The following is a 22,768-nucleotide window of genomic DNA, read 5'->3' as shown; positions in this document are numbered from 1 at the left end:
AAATCGGGATATTACTGTATTGCCTATATGAAGCTGAATGGCACGACAAATCTTATTAATCAATCACACAGCTCTAATACGAATTATGCTAAATGACCCATATACCAAACGACCATTATTTCGAACGGCCGTTATGCCAAACGACTTTATGTCAAACGAAATTATGCCAAATGGCATTATGCCAAAAGACTTTATGTCAAACGGGATACAATTGTTTATTCGTCTCCTTCACGAATTCCGAAGAATTTCCCAAGAAAATTCCGATAAATTTTCCGGAAAATTTCCCAAGGAATTGCAGAAGAATTTCCAAGAATTTCCCGAGGAAAATTCGAAAAAAATTCCAAAGAATTTCCCTAGGAGATTCCAAAGAATTTTCCGAGGAAATTCCTAAAAATTTCCAAATTCCCAAGAATTTCCCAAGGAAATTCCCAAGAATTTCCCAAAGAAATTCCCAAGAATTTCCCAAGGAAATTCCCAAGAATTTCCCAAGGAAATTCCCAAGAATTTCCCAAGAAAATTCCCAAGAATTTCCCGAGGAAATTCCCAAGAATTTCCCAAGGAAATTCCCAAGAATTTCCCAAGGAAATTCCCAAGAATTTCCCAAGGAAATTCCCAAGAATTTCCCAAGGAAATTCCCAAGAATTTCCCAAGGAAATTCCAAAGAATTTCCCAAGGAAATTCCCAAGAAATTCCCAAAGAAATTCCCAAGAATTTCCCAAGGAAATTCCCAAGAATTTCTCAAGGAAATTCCTAAGAATTTCATGAGGAAACTCCCAAGAATTTCCCGAGGAAATTCCCAAGAATTTCCCGAGGAAGTTCCCAAGAATTTCCCAAGGAAATTCCCAAGAATTTCCCAAGGAAATTCAAGAATTTCCCAAGGAAATTCCCAAGAATTTCCAAGGAAATTCTAAGAATTTCCCAAGGAAATTCCAAGAATTTCAAGGAAATTCCAAGAATTTCAAGGAAATTCCCAAGAATTTCCCAAGGAAATTCCCAAGAATTTCAAGGAAATTCCAAGAATTTCCCAAGGAAATTCCCAAGAATTTCCCAAGGAAATTCCCAAGAATTTCCCAAGGAAATTCCCAAGAATTTCCCAAGGAAATTCCCCAGAATTTCCCAAGGAAATTCCCCAGAATTTCCCAAGGAAATTCCCCAGAATTTCCAAAGGAAATTCCCCAGAATTTCCCAAGGAAATTCCCCAGAATTTCCCAAGGAAATTCCCCAGAATTTCCCAAGGAAATTCCCCAGAATTTCCCAAGGAAATTCCCCAGAATTTCCCAAGGAAATTCCCAAGAATTTTCCAAGGAAATTTCAGAATTTCCCAAGGAAATTCCCCAGAATTTCCCAAGGAAATTCCCCAGAATTTCCCAAGGAAATTCCCCAGAATTTCCCAAGGAAATTCCCCAGAATTTTCCAAGGAAATTCCCAAGGATTTTCCAAGGAAATTCCCAAGAATTTTCCAAGGAAATTCCCAAGAATTTCCCAAGGAAATTCCCAAGAATTTCCCAAGGAAACTCCCAAGAATTTCCCAAGAATTTCCCAAGAAAGTTCCCAAGAACTTCCCTAGGAAATTCCCAAGAATCTCCCAAGGAAATTCCCAAGAATTTTCCAAGGAAATTGCCTAGAATCTCCCAAGGAAATTCCCAAGAATTTTCCAAGGAAATTGCCTAGAATTTCCCAAAAAAATTCCCAAGAATTTCCCAAGAAAATTCCCAAGAATTTCTCAAGGAAATTCCCAAGAATTTTCCAAAGAAATTCCCAAGAATTTCCCAAGGAAACTCCCAAGAATTTCCCAAGAAAGTTCCCAAGAACTTCCCAAGAAAATTCCCAAGAATATCCCAAGGAAATTCCCAAGAATTTTCCAAGGAAATTGCCTAGAATTTCCCAAGGAAATTCCCAAGAATTTCCCAAGAAAATTCCCAAGAATTTCTCAAGGAAATTCCCAAGAATTTCCCAAGGGAATGCCCAAGAATTTCTCAAGGAAATTCCCAAGAATTTTCCAAGGAAGTTGCCAAGAATTTCCCAAGGAAGAAGAATTTCCGAGGAAATTCCCAAAAATTCCCAAGAATTTCCCAAGGAAATTGCCTAGAATTTCCCAAGAATTTCCCAAGAAAATTCCCAAAAATTTCTCAAGTAAATCCCCAAGAGTTTCCCAAGTAAATTCCCAAGAGTTTCTAAAGGAAATGCTCAAGAATTTTCCAAGGGGATTCTCAAGAATTTCCCAAGGAAATTCTCAAGAATGTCCCAAGGAAAATCACAAGAATTTCCCAAGGAAATTCCCAAGAATTTCCCAAGGAAATTCCCAAGAATTTCCCAAGGGAATTCTCAAAAATTTCCCAAGGGAATTCCCAAAAGCTTCCCAAGGAAATTCCCAAGAATTTTCATAGGAAGTTCCCAGAATTTCCCAAGGAAATTCCCAAGAATTTCCCGAGGAAATTTCCAAGAATTTCCCAAGGAAATTCTCAAGCATTCCCGAGGAAATTCCCAAGAGTTTATTGAGGAAATTCCCAAGAATTTCCCGAGCAAATTCCCAATAATTTCCTGAGGAAATTCCCAAGAATTTCCCGAGGAAATTCCCAAGAATTTCCCGAGGAAATTCCCAAAAATTTCCCGAGGAAATTCCCAAAAATTTCCCGAGGAAATTCCCAAGAATTTCCCGAGGAAATTCCCAAGAATTTCCCGAGGAAATTCCCAAGAATTTCCCGAGGAAATTCCCAAGAATTTCCCGAGGAAATTCCCAAGAATTTCCCGAGGAAATTCCCAAGAATTTCCCGAGGAAATTCCCAAGAATTTCGAGGAAATTCCGAAGAATTTCCCGAGGAAATTCCCAAGAATTTCCCGAGGAAATTCCCAAGAATTTTCCGAGGAAATTCCCAAGAATTTCCCGAGGGAATTCCCAAGAATTTCCCGAGGAAATTCCCAAGAATTTCCCGAGGAAATTCCCAAGAATTTCCCGAGGAAATTCCCAAGAATTTCCCGAGGAAATTCCCAAGAATTTCCCGAGGAAATTCCCAAGAATTTTCCGAGGAGATTCCCAAAAATTTCCCAAGGAAACTCCCAAGAATTTCCCAAGGAAACTCCCAAGAATTTCCCAAGAATTTCCCAAGAAAGTTCCCAAGAACTTCCCTAGGAAATTCCCAAGAATCTCCCAAGGAAATTCCCAAGAATTTTCCAAGGAAATTGCTTAGAATCTCCCAAGGAAATTCCCAAGAATTTTCCAAGGAAATTGCCTAGAATTTCCCAAAAAAATTCCCAAGAATTTCCCAAGAAAATTCCCAAGAATTTCTCAAGGAAATTCCCAAGAATTTTCCAAAGAAATTCCCAAGAATTTCCCAAGGAAACTCCCAAGAATTTCCCAAGAAAGTTCCCAAGAACTTCCCAAGAAAATTCCCAAGAATATCCCAAGGAAATTCCCAAGAATTTTCCAAGGAAATTGCCTAGAATTTCCCAAGGAAATTCCCAAGAATTTCCCAAGGAAATTCCCAAGAATTTCCCAAGGGAATTCTCAAAAATTTCCCAAGGGAATTCCCAAAAGCTTCTCAAGGAAATTCCCAAGAATTTTCATAGGAAGTTCCCAGAATTTCCCAAGGAAATTCCCAAGAATTTCCCGAGGAAATTCCCAAGAATTTCCCAAGGAAATTCTCAAGAATTTCCCGAGGAAATTCCCAAGAATTTATTGAGGAAATTCCCAAGAATTTCCCGAGGAAATTCCCAAAAATTTCCCGGGTTAATTCCCAAGAATTTCCCGAGGAAATTCACAAGAATTTCCCGAAGAAATTCACAAGAATTTCTCGAGGAAATTCCCAAGAATTTCCCGAGGAAATTCCCAAGAATTTCCCGAGGAAATTCCCAAGAATTTCCCGAGGAAATTCCCAAAAATTTCCCGAGGAAATTCCCAAAAATTTCCCGAGGAAATTCCCAAGAATTTCCCGAGGAAATTCCCAAGAATTTCCCGAGGAAATTCCCAAGAATTTCCTGAGGAAATTCCCAAGAATTTCCCCGAGGAAATCCCAAGAATTTCTGAGGAGATCCCCAAGAATTTCCCGAGGAAATTCCCAAGAATTTCCCTGAGGAAATTCCCAAGAATTTCGAGGAAATTCCCAAGAATTTCGAGGAAATTCCCAAGAATTTCGAGGAAATTCCCAAGAATTTTCATGAGGAAATCCTCAAGAATTTCCCCAGGAAAATCCCAAGAATTTCTCGAGGAAATTCCAAGAATTTTCCGAGGAAATTCCCGAAAATTTCTTGAGGAAATTCCCAAAAATTTCCCGTCAAAATTCCCAAGAACCCACCGAGGAAATTCTCAAGAATTTCCCGTGAAAATTCCCAAGAATCTCTGGTGAAAATTCCTAGGAATTTCCCATGGAAATTCCCAAGAATTTCCCGAGGAAATTCCCAAGAATTTCCCGAGGAAATTTCCAAGAATTTTCCGAGGAAATTCCCAAGAATTTCCCGAGGAAATTCCCAAGAATTTCCCGAGGAAATTCCCAAGAAGTTCCCAAGGAAATTCCCAAGAATTTCCCAAGGAAATTCCTAAGAATTTCCCAAGGAAATTCCTAAGAATTTCCCAAGGAAATTCCAAAGAGTTTCCCAAGGAAATTCCGAAGAGTTTTCCAAAAAAAAATCTTAAGAGTTTCATAAGGAAATTCCGAAGAATTTCTCTTAGAAATTATGAAGAATTTCCCAAGGTCCAATGTCCAATTGATTTGAAGACATTTCTTAATTTGTTCTACAGTTTGAACATTGCTGCCTTCCTAGATTCAGCACATACTGGATATAAATCACACTTGGTTAGTTATACTCATTCGTATTTGGAGTACGAAACGATGGTCATATGGCCATCTATTTAAAAATGATGATAGAAGATAGAAGTGAAATTATGTATAATAAATTTGCAAGTTAAACAGTTATATCGTAAAATTGATTTGATTTGAATAAAAAATATACCAAATTAAGATCTCAATCTCATTGTAATATGATTTACCCGCCCCAGTAAACCAAGCAACAGTCCAAATCTGCCACTGCAAACAGATGTAATCCGCGCGGAAGTTGAATGACTGGCAATTAAATTATTACCCTTAAACGCGTCTATAATTGGTACTTGGCTTCGTCTCCTCCGTTCGCCTCCGGTTAATTACGACAACAACGGTAACACGAACCGCGTAAACATTGAATCACCGAGCGAGTCACAATTATCCCACATGAACATAGGGGGAATGACGGCTTTGGCAGGTTTTGTTCTATTATTGGCAGGGGGGTTTTTTATGACTGACTAGGCTCAAATTTGGCCTAAACATTCTTTGCATATCAAAGAATATTGTGGCCAAATTTCATAAAATTTGGTCGACAAAAATACCCCTGCCAATAATAGAACAAAACCTGCCAAAGCCGTCTTTCCCCCTACTTTCGTTCGCTACCCGTTTCCAAATCGAGCGCGAAGACGAAAATTAAAGAACGGAAGCATAATTAGTGTGAGAGCGTCCGGACCCACCTGGATTCGAGAAGGCGGAAGAAAAGCTTCCATAGCCAGCAGCGATGCTCGGTAGCTCGGTTGATCGACTACAATATGGTACATTGCCACCATCAATCCGGGTTCTTCCTCTCTTGGTAAAAAGAACTAAAACACACGTTGATCAAGTCAAGGCTTCGACACAGCTGACGAAAGAGTTGCAGCAAAACGAATGAATTAGGTACAATGTTCCACAGGCGCTCGTTGTTTTCGCCTGGGTTTGAAGTCAAAATAAAAAAAAGTATGCTTTTGCTCCCAAAACGGAGGGTGGGAAAATGGTAATTACTTCTCCATATCAAAGCGCTGCTGCTACTCGAGCGGACTGGAAATGTCTCGCTTTACGGATCAGGAGCAGCAGATCCGAACTTAATCGTCGTATCAATTACCTTCGCTCACTGTGAGCAGCCAGCCGCGTTCACTCCCATCAAGTACTAAAAACAAACATATTTGAAAGTCAAATAATTTGGACCTCCAGAATTGCTTACCAATAGACGACGGTTCGACGACGAGGGCCACCGCGTGTGCTGACAAGCGGACGTGGACGGACGAACATAAAAGCGATCGACTTACGTTACGGTCTCAAACTCCCCGAGAGTTTAGAATGCTAAAACAGTTCGTGGCAGCCTGGGGAGTTTCGGATTGACTTAGACTCTGGGGCCGTTTTTATTCATTCATGTGATATTGTGAAACTGTACTTTTATGGGGTGTTTAACGGCCAGGACAGAAAGGCATATCGTTCGATCCGGCTACGCGATCGTCTTAGACTGCATTTCGGTTTGGTGTTGATGCAAGATTGCCTCGTTTGATTGCAGCCATCGATTGGCATCTAGTTGGAATTGTAGATTAACTGCCTACGAGGGACTGCAGATAGATGTTTTTGTTTTGTCACAGCGTTTTTTTTAAGGTATAAAATTGATCCGGTGAAAAAAGATAAGTCCGATTAATTGCTTTTTCCTCGAATAATGGAAAGGTTCACATACTCAGTCCATGTTCAAAATCCATTAAACATTTTCTGGTTGCGTCGTTTGTCACATTCGATTATCACTCATCATTCAATCATAATTAAAGCCTTCAGGCATTAACTCAACGATGCATACCTTGAAACAAAAGTTTTTGTGGAAACCCAAATATTCATCATAAACTACCTTCATTAGCAGTGAAGGGGAGTCAGTCACGGAACAGGATGATAGATACTTAAATTTACGATCCCATGTCGCATTTTTCGACACTTACAACCGTACACGGGAAGCAGGTACTTGTCAAAAAGTTTGAGAAGGTCACCTCCCCGAACAACCTCCAGTCGAAAGTGTCAGAGCGCCGTTTTTGGTTCTCCTTTTCGAAGGGCCCGGGGCCAATTATCGTATTACATCCATCATGAATGGCGCGAAAGAGGAGCGGAGGAAGAGCTCGTCATCAAGCCATAACCGAACCATATGGGCAATGTTGGTCTTGTTTATTTGGAAGCGAGTCATGCTGCAGAGGAGGATGGCCGGCGGTGTCGCCTATGTTGTTGTTGCACCATACCCTACTCGCAGCCAGATGTTTCTTGTTTCAATGAGCGGAGCAAGATTTATGGCACTTCTTCCTTCAGATTGGGAACCCTTTGTAGGAATAGACTTGGGGGCATTTTGGAAGTTTGAATGTTTGGAATTGCCATTTCGGGTCAGTGGCTGATATGATAAACATGATGTGAGCATTAAAGTTGTGGACATGGTAATTAAAAATGTGTGCGCCATTCATTGTCAGTTTTCGCTTAATAAATTCGAATTTAAAAATTGATTTTTCAAATGTCATTCTACATAATTTTCAAATCTTATTTACCCAAATTTCAACTGAAAGTTTGCTAAATTATAAAAATCAATTTAGAATTGTTCGGTAATTTTGAAACACGGATAATGTCTTCCCATATGCTCTTTATCGGCGGCACACACAAATTCTCCTGTTATTGCAATAACCGCCGCGATAACCTCGGGCAATGCAATGAGCGGCACAAGCAGTACTTCCCCATCCCCAGGCTTCGGTCAGATCGCAAGTGGCTCGCTTCGGGCGATAAATTTCCACATCCGCGGCGTCCGATTCCTTCGGAAGATCATCCACTGTAAATTGTCACAAAGCTTAGTAGGAACAAGAGCACTGTACCGGGTCTGAAGACACCGCGGTTCTACTTACAAAGAGAGGCGGCATCTGACGGGGAATCCGGAATCGAATCTTGGGGAAAGCCAGCGACAGTAATGGCCAGGGTACACAAAGCCAGGAAACCGATTACAGTATAAGACCGCATGGTTGGCAGAGGACGAAGAATATTCGAAACGACTAATACAAATTTAATGATTCGATTGGGGAAATGATCGACGTATTTATATTGGAGAAGTGAAATGTCATTTGCAAACAAAACCATCTGGTCTATTCTTGCGAGACATTCATCACATAATGGATAATTCATAGCTACAGACAGTTGCATCACCTAAGTTAATGTAAAATATTTGATCTTGCCGACATTGACTTATGCAATAAACTTCACTGTTTTACGTCATTTAAAGAAACTTCGGGTGAGACTATCGAATTTAATCCTGCAATATACAAGAATTTTGTTTTATGGGCACTTTCTATTATGTATTTTAACAATAACACTTCATACAACATTTTGCTGTTCACATGTGTTGGACACATTACACATTATTCATTACATTGGATTAATCAGACGCTTATAGCCTAAAGATTATTTAAAGCCAATTGTATTTATTGATCAATTGATTAAAAATTTCTTCAACATTGTTATTTAGATAGTTTGGGTAAAGCTTGCTCAAATCGCTGTCGCAACACAATCTAAATTAAAACTATTCGATAAGCCAGTTTTGTGTGAAATTTAATCACTTTTACTTTGGACGATGTCGTACACCGCATAGAGGCTGCCTCAATGCCCAAACCCTCGGCCAGATTTAGCGTCCGAGGCGGCCTTGTGCCAAAGGAGCGGCAACCGGTAGTTCATCGACTGTGAAGTACACATTGTGATATTTTAATAACTCGTACGTATTAGGAACTCGAATAATAATACTTACGGCGAGAGTTAACATCGTAACGATGCTCGTCGGCTAGTGCCGCTGGTTGAGGGAGTTCTCTTCTGGTGCGACGATTCTCCAGAGGAACAGTTTCTTCCGGAAGTTGATCCGCTGTTCAAAATAGCATTTTTGAACGAATGTCAATCTAAAAATTCAATGAAAGTACTTACAAAGACCGCTGATATCACCCCGGCGACGGTGCACGTCAGCCATGGCAGTAATAGCCAAGCAGCACAATACGACGAAACCAAATACGACGAGGGATTTCATTATACAATGTTTAGAAATCAAAAACTTCAAGCACTGATATCTCTTAACCAAGTTGAAAGGTTGACTGATGCGATGATCAACGAGATCAGCAAATTTATATTGTCTGAGTTGTGATGCAAATCGTGTAGATCACCCGAGAGTTGGAAAAGTATCTAATTTGGAGTTATTTACATACAATAATCAGAAGTTGTAGGTCTTTCCGATGGATCTCCAAGACGATCTTCAAGCTTTAGAACAAATCATATTGGCGAAGATTAGCATTTATGTGTAATTAATGAGGTTGGTTATCATGTATATTTACTTTATCAACATCTTCAATGATAAGCTTGAAAGGAATCGTAAATGAAATCAATATGAATAATTTATATTTCCAAATTATTTATTAAAACTCGAGTACCTAATAATGAGACAATCATTTCCAAGCACTGCTAACCTTCTAAGGCCCAAATTTTTTTCTCGCTAAAAATCTCTCTCTTATTTTTCGTTTCTTCTAAAATCGGTCTAAGAACGCTTTGAGCAATCAAAATTTTAAATTCGCGATTTCATCAATTTCTCAGATTTTGAAAATTTGTTTCATCTTTTTTAATTCCATTGAATTAATTATTGGCATCCCGGTTTTTCACCATATTAAAGGTTTGAAAATTTCCATTTCATGTTGAAACATTGGAATTTTTGAAATGTTGAGCACTTTTTAAATTTTCGTTGTAACAAATTTGAAAATGTAAAAAAAGCATCCAGCGGACGTACGGGATAACTGCTCGATACTGGTAAATAACTTCAAAGGAGGAATTCCCGGAAGAACTTATGAAGGAATTCCCGGAGGACCTTCCAGAAGAGCTTCCGGAGGAATTCCCGGAGGAACTTCCGGAGGAATTCTCGGAGGAACTTCCGGAGGAATTCCCGGAGGAACTTCCGGAGGAATTCCCGGAGGAACTTCCGGAGGAATTCCCGGAGGAACTCCCGGAGGAACTCCCGGAGGAACTCCCGGAGGAACTCCCGGAGGAACTTCCGGAGGAACTCCCGGAGGAACTTCCGGAGGAATTCCCGGAGGAACTTCCGGAGGAATTCCCGGAGGAACTTCCGGAGGAATTCCCGGAGGAACTTCCGGAGGAATTCCCGGAGGAACTTCCGGAGGAATTCCCGGAGGAACTTCCGGAGGAATTCCCGGAGGAACTTCCGGACGAACTTCCGGAGGAATTCCCGGAGGAACTTCCGGAGGAATTCCCGGAGGAACTTCCGGAGGAATTCCCGGAGGAACTTCCGGAGGAATTCCCGGAGGAACTTCCGGAGGAATTCCCGGAGGAACTTCCGGAGGAATTCCCGGAGGAACTTCCGGAGGAATTCTGGAGGAACTTCCGGAGGAATTTGGAGGAACTTCCGGAGGAATTCGGAGGAACTTCCGGAGGAATTGGAGGAACTTCGGAGGAATTCCCGGAGGAACTTCCGGAGGAATTCCCGGAGGAACTTCCGGAGGAATTCCGGAGGAACTTCCGGAGGAATTCCCGGAGGAACTTCCGGAGGAATTCCCGGAGGAACTTCCGGAGGAATTCCCGGAGGAACTTCCGGAGGAATTCCCGGAGGAACTTCCGGAGGAATTCGGAGGAACTTCCGGAGGAATTCGGAGGAACTTCCGGAGTTCCCGGAGGAACTTCCGGAGGAATTCCCGGAAGAATTCCCGGAGGAATTCCCGGAAGAACTTCCGGAGGAATTTTCGGAAGAACTTCCGGAGGAATTCCCGGAGGAACTTCCGGAGGAATTCCCGGAGGAACTTCCGGAGGAATTCCCGGAGGAACTTCCGGAGGAATTCCCGGAGGAACTTCCGGAGGAATTCCCGGAGGAACTTCCGGAGGAATTCCTGGAGGAACTTCCGGAGGAATTCCCGGAGGAACTTCGGAGGAATTCCCGGAGGAACTTCCGGAGGAATTCCTGGAGGAACTTCCGGAGGAATTCAGGAGGAACTTCCGGAGGAATTCCCGGAGGAACTTCCGGAGGAATTCCCGGAGGAACTTCGGAGGAATTCGGAGGAACTTCCGGAGGAATTCAGGAGGAACTTCGGAGGAATTCCTGAGGAACTTCCGGAGGAATTCCCGGAGGAACTTCCGGAGGAATTCCCGGAGGAACTTCCGGAGGAATTCGGAGGAACTTCGGAGGAATTCCCGGAGGAACTTCCGGAGGAATTCGGAGGAACTTCGGAGGAATTCCCGGAGGAACTTCCGGAGGAATTCGGAGGAACTTCGGAGGAATTCCCGGAGGAACTTCCGGAGGAATTCCCGGAGGAACTTCGGAGGAATTCCCGGAGGAACTTCGGAGGAATTCCGGAGGAACTTCCGGAGGAATTCCTGGAGGAACTTCGGAGGAATTTCGGAGGAACTTCCGGAGGAATTCCCGGAGGAACTTCCGGAGGAATTCCCGGAGGAACTTCCGGAGAATTCCCGGGGGAACTTCCGGAGGAATTCCGGAGGAACTTCCGGAGGAATTCGGAGGAACTTCCGGAGGAATTCCCGGAGGAACTTCCGGAGGAATTCGGAGGAACTTCCGGAGGAATTCCCGGAGGAACTTCCGGAGGAATTCCCGGAGGAACTTCCGGAGGAATTCCCGGAGGAACTTCCGGAGGAATTCCCGGAGGAACTTCCGGAGGAATTCCCGGAGGAACTTCCGGAGGAATTACCGGAGGAGCTTCGGGAGGGAGTGTCGGTGGAGGTGGCGGCGGAATCACTGAAGGAACTTCCGGAGGAATTCCCGGAGGAACTTCCGGAGGAATTCCCGGAGGAACTTCCGGAGGAATTCCCGGAGGAACTTCCGGAGGAATTCCCGGAGGAACTTCCGGAGGAATTCCCGGAGGAACTTCCGGAGGAATTCCCGGAGGAACTTCCGGAGGAATTCCCAGAGGAACTGAATGACAGCTGAATGACACGGGTTCTGCATTGGCCGGCCGGTAATAAAGCTAATCAGTTCAGTGCGTGTTTTTTCGGAGTAGCTATCGAGTAAACGTTGTGCAGTGCGTGTTTCAGTCGTCACGAAGTAGTTAGGATATCGAATCAGTCTTCGGGAAAATGCGTTAGACACGCGTTGCTTTTCCGTTTTTGTATCATCATGAATATGGCGTCGTTCAAATGAAATAATTAGTCGCTTACCAAGGCGATTTCCAGTATATTTTCTACCCAACTAACATACTATTTCTTTCCAGTGCGCTCATGGAGATGCAGAGGATTCCTCGGTCTCTTGTAGCAATGAGTGTCGAACCAATTTTCCTCCCCTTATCCTAATTGACTGTGAGGGCTGTGTGACTGAAAAAACTCCGAAGCGTGTACAGTGAGAATAGCTTTCTAGTCCCGAGAAAACGATTCAATTGGCGAGCTGTGCATTATTTGTTGTTTCTCGGCCAATCACGACTAGCAACTACGATGGGTACAGTCAATCAAGCTAAGCTAAGCTAATTTCAGCTGAATTTACGGCCGTATGTCCATTTCAGTCAAATGACGACCAGACGGGTTTCAGATCAATGGTTTCGGTCAAGTGATCTTCTACCGAATGGCATTCAACCAAACGGCCTTTCCTCCACAAGAAGAGTTGCTGTTGTTTGTTGACGAAGTCGCGCTGCTGCCAGCTGGTGGAGACGGACGTGCGCGTGAAATCACTGAATTTCGACATAATAAAGGAAGTATTTTTAAAATGTGTTTAAATTAGAACTCAGGAAAACTACATGTTAGGCTATTTATTAACACATACATATAAAACAACCCAAAATAGAGGTTCAAGGCATTATTATTATTATTATTATTATTATTATAATCTTTATTAAAGAGGTTTTTAGCCCAAGGCTAGTTCACCTCCGAAAGAAGGTTCAAGGCACTTAAAGATGGAAATTTCGCGTAAAATGCTACACAAAACATGTTTTTCCTTTGACTGTTGTCAAAAATAAAGTTAGACCCATCGACCCAACCTAAGTTGTTCAGCACAATCACTTAAACATACAATAACGTAGTTTTTGAGCGGCATCTAAAATGTGTTGAATGTTGATGTTTATTTGATTTTCCCAATTCATTAAATTCACATTATACTACAATTCGGATTAGTGCATTCAAATGAGTTGTGCGATTAGTATGCTCAGCAGAAATCCCCAAGTCACGGAACTCCCAGTTAAAGTGCAATATCGTTTTGTGTGTTCCCGTTCTCGGGGGTGGCCAGATTGAATTGCCAATTAATAGTAAAACAATATTTTACGGCAGGCCTCTTTAACTTTCAACTGAGCAGTGCTACACGTTCTATTTCCGTCGCGTGGTTCCACTTTACGATGATCGCCATTTGATACCTACTTTCCGCAAGCCATTAAATGGGCGTTGTTGTTTAAATACCCAACGGTTTAATTGCGGTTCGACTCTGGTCGAAGGCAGTCTGTTTGAAATCAAAGTTCAACCACTTCTTGCCCGGGCAACGAGTGGGATGATTTTCTACATTTCAAATTGTCACATTATCAATTATCCTCTGGGTGCTCTCCTCTTGCACAGTGGCGCTTTCTTTCTCAGAAAGGTGGCAAATTTTAACTGGCTTTGGATTGCTGTATTTTACGATTGTTATATTCGGTCAATAATTTATGGTGTTAGATTGAATCCACCTATTTGCTGATTACTTCACGTTGCAGAAAATAAAAGTGGATGACGGTAATGAGCCAACGTTTAAATAGATGCGCGAATTAACAAACAAATCAGTGTATGTATGATTATATAATTTCGAGTCTATCTGTTTATGACTTAGCATTTTCGTAATTCCCACTAGATGACATGCGTGGCGCCACTGTGCGATTAAACCCATCTATAGGTCCACGTACTCACGCCTGGGACTAACAACCGCGCTGCAGCAAATTTCTGGACGCATGCATCCGTGGAAGATAAGATCCGCGGCGACAGCGTCGTAAATATCGTGGTAAAGACGACCGAGCCGGAGACCCTTCGAACAAATTTGAATAACGACAGCTTTTGGGTGGGCTGCTGCTGCTGCTGCGTGTGAATGAAAACAAGAAGAGATCTTTCAATTCCGTTTTTTTCTTTCAACAGCAACGGGGCATAATGGTAGCCCTTTTGTGGGGCCCACGTTCGGTTCGTTGTTCGAGGTGTAGATTTTGACAAAAATCGTGGCAAGGTCCGCGTGGGAGTCTGAAAGGCGATCAACATTGTGCAAATGAGCGATCGAAGGGCAGCACTCAAGAACTGATACACCGGTGACGTAACGAAGCTTTCCGTTCGACTTGTGGAACGATACATTAATGAATATGAAATTACGAGATTGTCCATATCAACACACATCAATTATAGCAAATAACCTAATCACATGTAAACACACAACACCTTCTACGGGCTCCAACAAATCGTCAGTTAACTATGTCTAATGGCAACCGACGGGAGCCAGCAGAACACGCATTGCGGTATCTAATTTCTGTTATTATCATTCCTCGGGTGGCCCAAGTGGCACTTGCCTTCGGTCTCCTGCGGCATGCAAAGGAGACACTTTTCTGTCCCGAAGGCAAAAGCTCATTTCAATTACCAGCCGGGTTGGGTCTGGCCGGTTGCTGCAAACCTCAGAGAGTGCGTGCAACAATTTTGCTTTTAATTATGAAACTTACAATCTGCGTGTTTGCCTTCGCCCCGTCGCTCGTTGACATAGTCGTCTTATAATGTCATAAGACCCTTCCAATGGTTTCACTTAGATGCAAATTTTTATCGTTACTAGAGCAGTAAGGGATGGTGGCTTCATAAGCAATTTAGAAGAAAACTCACATAAGGTATGTTACTCAGAATTGCGTTTGAGCCCACAGTCTCTCTCCATAACAGCATTGCGTTGCAATGACTGACTTGGGGAAATTCTGTTATCTGGTTATTTTTTGCGCACCTGCCTGATCGATCTCCCTGGGAGCAATTGACGATTTCCGACTGGCGATTATTGGTGTGACACAACACGCGTCGAAAGCCGTCGATGTTGTTGTCACCATCATCGTCGGCGCGGTGACATAACCCAAATTGATTACCGAAGATGCTGAACTGTGATTGTCTGTTTGCTATATGTGTCCGCCTGTTCGCCTTCAATGTAGAGTGATTTCGACTGACAAGAACAAAAAGATTATTCAGATGACTCAGCGCGCATTTTATGTTCACTTGTCATCATGTCGTAATTTGGTTACAAGTGGAGTAGTAGATGGAGCAATGTTTGAATCTACCGCAGGTCTTTTTTCCCAAATCTGGAGCGGAGGCAGTGATGCATTGATTGGAGCTAGCGGCCAGAGCATACATAATTGAATAATGGTGATGGGATTTGCTGGAAATAAGCTTTAGTGGTTTTGACGGAAAGTGAATTCTAGATGCGGGCACATGTCGGATGGTTAGTGCCAGGGCTGACAATCGTCATCGTCATAGCACGAAATGCCACAGTAGCGACGAGTTGCATTGTCTTCACTCCTACTCTACACATCGTCAATGACGCGCACGACGTTAGCTTTCGTCGTGTAACCAAATCGTCCTGACGACATCGAAGAACGAAGACTTCATACCGTTATTCTTCAAGCGGCAGCTGCCATGCGAAGATTTCTACTAATTCTTTGTAATAATGAATTTGAAGCAACGTATGAAAGCGTTATGAATGTTATCGATACATTTATGTTACCAAATTTCCTACTATTTGTTTATTTGAAACGCTATTATGTTTTTAACCAGTCCGTCTATAATGACGTGCAATAAATTGTGTGAAGAAGTGACGACGAAAATCGTCACTTCTTCACACAATTTAGCGCGTCTTACCGCACGGCTAAGGAGGGCCCCTTTTATCGAAGTTATGTCTTCTACAAAGTTTTAGAACAGAAAAAACCCATGTTTTGGTAACTCACTCGAGTAAGTACATTAATGACTTGCAAATATATAACTGTTTTTTTAATCCACCGTTTTCAAATGCCTGTGTAGTTATTATTATTATTTTTATTTATTTTATTTTATTTATTTTATTTAATATTTTTATTTATTTATTAGTATTTTTATTTATTTGGGACACTTCACACCGCAAGGGTGCATTCGTGTCTGTGTAGTGGAGAATTATCTAGGAGAAATTTTTATCTCACTAACGTGACATTTTTCATTTTTAAAACCCCGTATCTCAAGATCGGAACAGAGTACCTCGGGATTTTAAGCGTTTCCAATGTAAAAATAGTCAAAGAACACGATGGTGATGTATTTTTTTTAACAAGAATATACTCATTGGATGAAAAAAGCATTATTGTTTATTTGGCAACATTGCACATCAGAAAAATAATTTTGTTTTAATTCTTTATAAAATCTTCTTTCGAATGGTTACTTTAGATTCATTCTAGACCTCACAGTTCCAGAAATATTAACAAAACAATTTGATGGATTTCATACATTTGTCCGAAAAGAGTTCCACGTATCTATCGTGGGGAGGTCCAATCACCACGAAATTTTAGTTTTTAGGGTATAACCCAAACAAAAACAACTGGCCAAAAAATCATTGAATTGTAAGAACATCGATTGCAAGCACACATTTTTTTTTTCTCGGTCACTTCATATGGTCCCTTATGCATTTTATTGACTGGTGAGCATGGTAAAGTTCCATGAATAAAGTTCCTGAAACCATGAATTATAATCATGATTTCATGAACTGTCTAATATTATGAACATACACCCAAAAAACATATCTGACAATTATTGTATAAAATCTGGGCATATACAATTCTGTAAGATTTTTATACAAATATTGTATTAAAATAATACAAATCTGTATTATTTCAATATAACAATTGTATTAAAATCTTTCGAAATTGTATATGCCCAATTATTATACAGTTTTTGTAAAGTTTTTATGTAGAACTGTATTAAAATCTGCCATACGCTGGTTGGGTGTATGTCCGGAATTCAGCCAAACCGCACCAAGCGGCTTTTCGACGGACTTGTGATATTTTGTTCGTTCAAGGACAATGGAAATTGTTTAAAATGAATTTAAGCATACATTTGCAGTAGGATATCCTCAGTTATGGGGTTGAGGGATATCCAATACGATTTGCGATCAATTAAATCTGATAAACGAAAGTTTGAGCAGGAAAATCGGTAATTTTTTGTTGGCGCTTGGTGTGCTTTGGCTGAATTCCGATCATATGATTATGAGAGTGGATTTGTTGCCGTGTATCGAACGATGAAATTGTGTACAAATCATTCTTTTGTATGTTGATGTGGAGGCGTTGGTTCAGTGTATTGTGCCTCAATTTTTCCACAAAAAGCAAATGTTAGAGGAGCTTCCCAAGACATTCTGGTTAATTTATCGAATGAATACATAATTGCCAAAATACATTAGTGTACTGTTATTGTGTCCATGTTAACTGCTCTTGACCTCATTTTTGGTAAGTCGTACTCATGATGCGAGTATTTCCATCCCTGTTTGAAAGCTCTTTTCAATCAAGATAATTGGATTGATTTTTGCTCAAAAGTGATTACACGTACTTTGTCAATCAGAATCGATAGGGTAGCCTTTTTAGTAGCGGCATTAAGAAAAAGCTAGAGAAAAAGCAGAGCAGGGACCATCGAGATAGGGAGAGATCGAGGAATGGAAGGAAAATTGAAATGGGTACTAGATCCAAAATAGCTCGTTGCTATGGAAAACGACAACAAAACAAATGTCGTTTCCTGTTGTTGATGTGTTTGTTATTGTCCAAAGATGGTCTAGTAGCCTAAACATTTGACCATATCGACATAAGGAGAGTGAATCCTGAACAAAATATGATCAGAACCCATCGAGATAGGGAGGTTATCGAGATGTAGAAAGCCCAAATGTATGTAGATTGAAAGGACTAAGGAAACTATCGAGAAAGGGAGAGATATCGAGATATAGAACATCGAGATGTGGAGAGTCGACTGTAAAATGAAAAGAATATTTTATCCAGCAAGATGAAATGCGACGCCTGGCACCAAGACTTCTCAAGTTGGTCCTATGCACCCTTAGAGGTGCTCTGGATTCTTAAGTTAGTAAATTAATGTTCTTTGCCGTTGTATCATGGAAAAGTCTTCAAGGGAAATTTGTTTATTTGGCCGTTTACTGAAAATCTGAGAGTTGTTATTAATGTGTGAATGAGTTTCTCTCCACCGTAACTAGGAAGAGAAAGGAATTCTCGCTTCACTTTTCAAAAGAACCTAAGTAACATTTTTTTCGTGAATTAATTTGAATATTGCAATCAATACCTTTCATGTTGTTCTGTTGATTGCGCTATTCAAATTAATTCATTAAAAAAATGTTACTTAGGTCCTTTTAAAAAGTTAAGCGAGAATTGTTAATGCGGTACTTATTTAGCGATAAGCCATCGACTTACCGACACCTCCATAAGTACCACTAAGTTGAAAATTTGGGAGGGTATTCGTTGGGTCAAGATCTGTCTGAAATTGGCAATGTGACCACGGTAAATCTACCTCCGTAACAAACCCCGTGAAGTTGCCTACCCAGCGTTATGGAACAGTATGTTTTTGAAATTTGGAACAACGCACCAGTAATTGAGCAAAAATGCGCATTTGCGGATGAATGTCATCATACACATACTAATTTTTATTACACCAAGTAGGTCCTGGGGACAACCATCTCAAAGTTATTATTTTGTTTTATCAAAGGTAGGATATTTTTTTAGATGACTCAAGAATTTATATAATAATACTAGGCGAACCTAGGCGAAACAAAATCAAGCATTCAGTTGATTACAGCACCGTCCTCTAGATCGCTTTCAGATAATGCTTGATGGTTTTCTTCAGAACTCCTGGAAACGGAATATTTTTTACATTTGTTTAACTTTCCTAGCGAAATTTGTTATCTTTTCGTATTTTTAAACAAAGCAAAGCTGAACCAAAGACAATATTCGATTAGTAAAAAATCTTTCAAATCGGTCCATCCATTCGTGAGTTATAATGCCTCAAAGAAAATGTAAACTATTTTTTATATATAGAGATTATGCTACGTTTCGACTAAGCACTTATGGCATTTTCAAGTTTATATTTAATTAAAGCTAAAAGAAAAATGATAACACCGACTTTTCCCTGAAGAAGTCACGAAATTGGGTCGAAACGTTTGAAGAAAATCAAAATTATTGTTCAATTCTTGAGACAAAAGCAAATGAGAATCAAATCGCATTTTTAGTGATTTCGATTTTTAAGTTTCGAAGTTAGGCTTTCCTTATACATGCTATAAATCTAGCTTATGCCTCGGGCTGAAAGTCTCCTTAATAAAGACACAAAAAAAAAAAAAAATCTAGTTTTTACAGAAATATTTTCAGTAGTACCGTGTACATGTTATAAATATCCAATGTACACGATTGACAAGATTGCACTTTGTCAATCGAGGGGAAACACTAACAAAAACTGTAAATGGTAGTTGTCTATAATGAGTAGTTTCACTATAAAATAGATGCATCATGGTTTTGTTTGCTGTGGACTTGTTCACTGTAAATCAGCTTCTGAATTCTGTCTTTAAGACATAATCATCAATCCTATCCTCGATCATCTCATCCATCAGTTCCGCTCGCTTTCGTATCATAACTCATTTTTCCGCTACTCTCACTACGCGAAGCTGCTTACCATCATGCATCCCGCACTACCATCGACCCAAGCGACAAACGGAAACGAATGATTAAAGATCCGCTCGATTCTAGCCTGGGATGTTGAAAATATAGACAGACATCGTTCGTACATATATGCAAAGACACACGCAATTCCGCCGTTCACAGATAATAAGCATCTTCAATGCAAGTCCCACCGTGTGGTCAACTCCGGTTGTTGTGAGACAAAGAGAAAGACCCCGACGACGACAACGGAACGGGTCGAGTACAAATGCTGATCCGACGGCATCATCAGTTTTGCCTTCCGTGATCGTGTGCGCGACGATCGTCCGATTCCTAACAATTAATAGCCATAAACGCTGTCCCACCAATCAACTGGAATTAAAATATATGCACTCTAAATATTGCTTTCTTTTCGGGAAAATATTCTTTTATAAGATTTTCCATTTTAAATACTAAAACACACATTTTCCCAAGAATCTACATTTAACAAAATTTTTGAAATTTATGGATTTATCAAAATGCTTATTTATTATGGGACCTTTTACTAGCTGCCTTTCAAGTGGGTCGTTTGCGGTTGATTGTTTATAATTTATCCGATAGTGGTTGGAGCAAGACATAATCATCAATCCTATCCTCGATCATCTCATCCATCAGTTCCGCTCGCTTTCGTATCATAACTCATTTTTCCGCTACTCTCACTACGCGAAGCTGCTTACCATCATGCATCCCGCACTACCATCGACCCAAGCGACAAACGGAAACGAATGATTAAAGATCCGCTCGGTTCTAGCCCGGGATGTTGAAAATATAGACAGACATCGTGCATATATGCAAAGACACACGCAATTCCGCCGTTCACAGATAATAAGCATCTTCAATGCAAGTCCCACCGTGTGGTCAACTCCGGTTGTTGTGAGACAAAGAGAAAGACCCCGACGACGACGGCACGGAACGGGTCGAGTACAAATGCTGATCCGACGGCATCATCAGTTTTGCCTTCCGTGATCGTGTGCGCGACGATCGTCCGATTCCTAACAATTAATAGCCATAAACGCTGTCCCACCAATCAACTGGAATTAAAATATATGCACTATAAATATTTCTTTGTTTTCGGGAAAATATTCTTTTATAAGATTTTCTATTTTAAATACCTACCTTTTAAAACACACATTTTGCCAAGAATCTACATTTAACAAAATTTTTGAAATTTAAAGTTTTATCAAAATGCTTATCTATTATGGGACCTTTTACTAGCTGCCTTTCAAGTGGGTCGTTTGCGGTTGATTGTTTATAATTTATCCGATAGTGGTTGGAGCAAGAGCTCCGTACAGTCAGATCGATATCTACTTTACGATCGAACGGGCTTCTGGTTCTACGAAGTCACCAACATCAACGCGGATCAGATCGGATCTCCACCGAAATTGAAACAATAGTTATTTAACCGGGGGCGTTTCGGATAGACAAAGGAATGCTATTATTCTCTAAAAGTGGGCACCTTCATGTGGGCATTCACTGGTGGCACGTATCAGATCAGTCGCGGTAAGGGTCAGGGAAGCGGGTACGTGATAAACGACTGATCTACTAAAACGCTTGACATGAACATTGAACATGCATTGAACCTTGAGCTTGGATCCAGTTCAATATTCATCAGAAGCTTAACTGCAATGCACCTCGGTGTGTATCAGAGGAGGGGACTCTAATGCGGATCGACGGGTCAACCCATAGCTTCAGGCTAAATGACTAACCTAAAAGCTGAAAGATTATTATATCTTGATCGACATCTTGTAAGGCAAACGTTTGAAAATTGGTCGATTGTTGTCCACGCTGTCCATGACGGAAATTCGATACACTGTCATGACTCCGAGAATATAGTTACAATGATTTTACTAACAACGTTATTTGTTTATTTTTGTCTACTTTCAGGTGAGTTTCTCAACTGTCATGTTCAAGCCTTGACTCAACACGGTTGCGTAAGTTACAAGTCCTTCGGCATTCTTTCGTCCTGAACACTTGGCACCATCCAATCAATTGTTTCGTCATCGCCATTTATTCCAAGCCACCTGGTTTAAGCTGGGCTATAATTTTCCACCTACTCACCGCCAAAGAAAAATCTAAGTTGTGACATATGCGTCTTCCAAACGGCACCCCAGGAGAACTAAGCGCTAGAGAAGTACTCATTATTTGCTGATTGAAAAGATAGTGAGCTCCTTCCCACCAGTTTGTGGGAGCCGATCCGTGTGAACAAATGGCCCGACGAAAGATCAATCGCTTCCCGTCGTCGCGGCCCTCTCCTCTAATGAACACGCGGGGTCTTTATTAATTCAGTGTAATTTATTTTGATTTGGTTAAATGGATCCGTTTAAAGTGTGCCTTACCGGTATAAGGTTGGGTGCTGCCGTGAATTGGAATTCAGGTGGGATATGTGGCACCTAATCGCGGCTAATGCAAGCTGCAACCTCCATTCGTGTGATATTTTTGCTCGAACGCTTCTAACATTGGAAACCCGATTAACTTTTAACAGAACTGAATACTGATTACCGAAGTGTGTTCGAGCTTCAAAGTGTCACGCCAACCAATCGGTTGAATCGGATCGCATTGCAAGGGCGATCACTCGCACTTTTTTTTGCAGTCAAGTTCAGGGTAATCGCCAGAGCTTTTTATCGCTTCGCCGTGGGCCGGCATGCAGGGCGTCTCGAGGATTTCAGCTTCACCGCACTGACTGTGCGAAGCGATGCGTTGTAAACGCGTTCTGCGCTGGGATCGTGTCAGGTTTAGCAACTCACACGATTTGCGCCCTTCAGGCAGGATTAAACAAATGGTGAAAAGTGAACCAGCGGCGGCAGCATAAATTTAAACAAGCATGACTCGAGTACGACGTTGTGCTTGTCAATAGGCTCGTAAACAAAGAACGAACCTGCCCGGTGCTGATTTGGATGGAGAGTGGCTGCAGGCAAAGCCGACGTCCCACATTTGCATATAATGAAAGGTACTCTCAGATTTTGCAGTCGCTTTCCAATGCGCTGGGGCGGCGATTGATCATTTGTAAAACAAACAAACGATGATTGCGATGACACAAATTCCATTCATTACAATGCGGTATCGATGAACTCGGAGAACTTCTTTGAGCAGTCTGCTCATTGAAGTTTGGCAAATGACCGTCAACTTGATCATAGAAGTGGGCAAGGACCGATGAGGCACGACATAGACAAAAGTCTGCTCTGCTCATAAATGGATTGGTTTACGAATATTGACCATATGGCAGTTAAAGGTGGTCATTGCGTTGTCTTTACTTCACTACAGGACTAACTTAGTACTTTAGACTGAAGCAAATAGAAAGGTTTC

The 22,768-nt window shown here is 41.2% G+C and overlaps 2 protein-coding genes across 10 annotated transcripts in view; one reads left to right on the top strand and one right to left on the bottom strand.

Moving 5' to 3' along the window:
• Positions 1 to 22,768, top strand: part of LOC134213704 (protein sickie) — a 241,842-nt gene that overhangs the window by 161,998 nt on the left and 57,076 nt on the right. The window lies entirely within an intron of this gene.
• LOC134213707 (defensin-A-like) lies at positions 7,223 to 7,849 on the bottom strand. The gene is made up of 2 exons (XM_062693002.1): positions 7,679 to 7,849; positions 7,223 to 7,605 (listed from the first exon to the last, which is right to left on the bottom strand). Exons 1-2 carry the CDS (start codon positions 7,788 to 7,790, stop codon positions 7,424 to 7,426), a joined length of 294 nt encoding a protein of 97 aa, XP_062548986.1. The 5' UTR covers positions 7,791 to 7,849; the 3' UTR covers positions 7,223 to 7,423.

The sequence above is a fragment of the Armigeres subalbatus genome, chromosome 2 (genome assembly GCF_024139115.2).
Source record: "Armigeres subalbatus isolate Guangzhou_Male chromosome 2, GZ_Asu_2, whole genome shotgun sequence".
NCBI classification, from domain to species: Eukaryota; Metazoa; Arthropoda; class Insecta; order Diptera; family Culicidae; genus Armigeres; species Armigeres subalbatus.
Note: the sequence above shows the minus strand (reverse complement) of the source record. Positions and strands in the feature narration are given on the sequence as shown.